Below are 3,299 nucleotides of genomic sequence, written 5' to 3' on the forward strand. Positions count from 1 at the left end.
CCCAAGGAAGAGGAGGGAACAGCCTCTGGGCCGGGCCGGGCCGGGCCGGGCCGGGCCGGGCCGGGCCGAGGAACCACCACAGTGAGGCCTCTGCCCCCCGCCCCCCCCCGGCCTTCAAATCGCGAGGCCCACGCGAGGCCCAGACCAGAGAGCCAGAAGGGCCGTCCACCTGCCTCTTCCTCCTGGAAGTCCAAGCAGTCCCAGTGGTGGGCCAGGGTGGCGTTTTTCCGCTTCCAGTACTCCAGGAAGGCCACAGCCCAGAAGGACATGAAGATGCTGAAGAAGACGGTCCCCGGATGGTCAAAAAGGTAGCCGACCTGGGGGGGGGGGCAGACGGGAGGACAGGAAGAAGAGCCGTCTCTCTCTCTCTCTTGAGCCCAGCGCACCTCGGAACCCATGGCTCAGGGGGTGGTCGCCCGGGACAGGTGTGCTTTACTTTCAGAGCCACCGGACCAGCACGCCCCCCCCCCCAATCTTGCAGCTGCTTCTGCTGCAAGCCCGTAAGGAGAGCTCTCTCCTGCTCCCCCCCTCCCCTCCCCAGACCCCACGGCGAGCAAGTGTGGCCGGTGCACCTTTGCCATGGAGCAGATCTCAGAGAGGTTCCAGTTGCCACAGCTGTCACACAGGGGGCACATGAGGAACTGACCCCCGCTGTTGCAGATCTCTTGCCTGGGGGGAGGATGCAGAAGCAGCTGCTTTCGGTGAGGGGCACCCCCCGTCCATCTAGACAAGTTCCTCTGCCCCTCCTGGGGCTTAAACACTCAACCTTGGGGTGAGAAAGGAGCTAAGCCCTCCCGGAGCGTGGCCATGGTCCCCCCCCCCCAGAGCCATCCCAGCAGGCTCCGAGACGCCTGCGCCCAGCTGGCAGACGAAGTGGGCCTGGCAGGGGCAGGAGCGTCGGATTGGCCAGCTTGCAAGCCAGTCTCCAGCAATCTGTGTTTAGAGGTAGACTGTCTCTGAACCTGGAGGTTCCAGTCAGCTACCAGGACTAAGCTATGCAAGGATACCACAACGGCTGTGGAGGAGACGGCCGAGGAGGAGGCCAGTGAGGCCAGCATACCCCCCCCACCCAGAAACCCCCAGGCCAAGCGCAAGGGAGACCCCCAGTCCCCCTCCTCTTGGCCTGCCCCCCCCAAAGCTTTGGCCCTGTGCTCTGAGGGCTGCTGACTGGCCGCCCCCCAACTCCCCTGTCCCTCCCGCCACACTCACGCTGGCGTGTTTGTCCCCATGGCAAAGAGACCAGCCAGGAAGACGAAGGTGCCCACGGCCGCAGCAGGGAGGAGCCACGTGGTGTAGAAGCCTGCAAGAGAAGGTTCACGGCAGGGCCCGGGGGGGGGCACTCCAAGAGGCCCCCTCCCTCCCTCGTCCCCACTCTGGATCTGTCCTCCCCCTTTGCCCCACTCTGATCTCCCGAGGCAGGGCAGGGACTGAGCCCTGGAATCCCCTCAGAGCAGAGAGACGGGATACCCTCAGGGACCGGGAGACAGGGCTCTCTCTGGACCTGCACAGAGGATGTGGCTTCGTTCAACACCCAGCCCTCCCTTCCGCACAAAGGAAGGCAGAAAGACCGGAGCCTCGGAGTGCGTGCAGAGGGCTTCCTGGTGACAAGCTGCCACCATGGCCCAGGAGGGGCAAAGGGAAAGCTGGGCCCTCCCTGGAAATACCCGGGCCAAGACCCTCGGAGCCCGGGAAGTGGAGAGCGCCCCAGGAGGAAAAGGCGGGCGGGCGGGGGGGGGGGGGCAGATCCGGCTGTTCCTCACCCAGCCAGGCGAAGTAGATTGCCACCTTCTCTCCAAAATACTCGCGGATGTGGTCCAAAGGTTGGTACTTGTACCAGCAGCGCCACTGCGCCCAAAAGCAGTATAGGATCTGCCGGGGGTTCAGCTCTTCTCCGGGCACCTCGTACTCCGGCAGCTCAAATGGGCCCTGCACGAGGAGGAGGAGGAGGAAGGGGAGAGGGCATCCACGGGCCAGGTGAAGGGGAGACGGAACACAGCCAGGCAAATCTTCCCGCCTCCTCGCAGTGTGACCTGCTACCTTTCTATTTGCCATTGCTTCCAGGTGCCAGGCTCTGCCAAAGCTGAGCCCCTGGACAGATTTTCAATGACTGGATTCAGGCTTTGGGGGAAAGGAGCAGTAAGAGAAAAGGAAGAGTTCACCGAGCACAAGCAGAGTGCCTTTCCCTCTCATCGCTGAGCAGCCATTCCCAAGTTCCGAAGGATGGAGTCTCCTGGCAGAGGAGCCCCCGGCCCCTCTCAAGCGCTGCCCCTCCCGCCTCTCAGGCCCCCAGCGTGGCCCCCCACCCCGCCTCCTCACCTCGTGCAAGGGGAAGGCCGCGGAATACACGCCTTCGTTCAGCAGCCGGTCAAGACCGACTTCAGCGTGCTTCCTCTTCCCGTAGACAGTCCGGGTCAGGATCTCGTACACCTGCCAACAGAAGAGCAGGACAGGACAACGGGGGCAGAGGAAAGACCGTGAAGAGAGACCAGTGAGGAAGGGGCTTGGGGGTGTGTGTCTGTGGGTGTGTCTTCGGGGGGGGGGAGAGGCAACCTTCTCCCACCAGGCTACTTTTGCCTCCCCCCAGCCCTGCTGGGTCAGAACCATGCAGCCCAGCTCCCGGCTTCCCTAAGTGGCCCAGGTCCCCTGGAAGGCCAAAATCTCTCCACGCCGTTGCCCCCCTTCCAGGCTACTCCCAGGTACACTCCACCTGAATGTGGAGGTTCTGTCTGTCACACTTGAGGGGTTAGAGGCCCATCCTCTGCAAATCCCCAGTGGAGCCCACACTGCACAACTCACAATGCGGTGCCTCTGCGTGCTGCTGAAGTAGGAGTCCGGGGAGTCGCTGCCCAGAAACCTGGAAGAGCCGGGAGTGTCAGGACGGGACCAGGGCAGAGGGGAGGCTGCCTTTCCCAGAGCCAGCCGGTGCACAAAGGGCAACAACTGAGACAACACACACACACACACACACACCCCGCAGGGGCAGCCGGTGGATCGCTGGAGGCAACATCCCCCCCCCAGGCTCCCTCCCTCGCAGGGTCCTCGCAGGCCCCTCCCGCAGGGGGAAGCCAGGCGGGTTCTTGGAGGGCAGGAGGAGGAGAAGATTGGGGCCACTCGCCTGTCGAGCTTGGACTTGCGGAAGGCGCAGGTGTAGAAGTCCAGGGGCTTGTTGGGGACCGGCTGGGCCATGGGGTTGGGCAGGCGCAGCTGGCGCAGCAGGGCATCCGAGGTGTTGCTGTCCGGGTTGGGGTGGGCCTGCAGGGCGGGGGGGAAAGGAGACACGGTGCCAACCGCCGCCCCTC

General features: G+C 64.2%; 1 protein-coding gene across 1 annotated transcript in view; it reads right to left on the reverse strand.

Moving 5' to 3' along the window:
* Positions 1-3,299, reverse strand: part of ANO7P1 — a 14,530-nt gene that overhangs the window by 9,588 nt on the left and 1,643 nt on the right. Inside the window, exons 2-8 of the mRNA XM_015412580.1 lie at positions 3,116-3,296; positions 2,797-2,854; positions 2,317-2,427; positions 1,761-1,926; positions 1,210-1,300; positions 573-669; positions 133-317 (exon numbers count right to left, since the gene is read on the reverse strand). Of these exons, the coding sequence (XP_015268066.1) occupies positions 133-317; positions 573-669; positions 1,210-1,300; positions 1,761-1,926; positions 2,317-2,427; positions 2,797-2,854; positions 3,116-3,296 (889 nt within the window). The remainder of the gene's footprint in view (positions 1-132; positions 318-572; positions 670-1,209; positions 1,301-1,760; positions 1,927-2,316; positions 2,428-2,796; positions 2,855-3,115; positions 3,297-3,299) is intronic.

Source organism: Gekko japonicus, unplaced genomic scaffold (assembly GCF_001447785.1).
Source record: "Gekko japonicus isolate JY-2015 unplaced genomic scaffold, Gekko_japonicus_V1.1 scaffold131, whole genome shotgun sequence".
NCBI lineage: Eukaryota > Metazoa > Chordata > Lepidosauria > Squamata > Gekkonidae > Gekko > Gekko japonicus.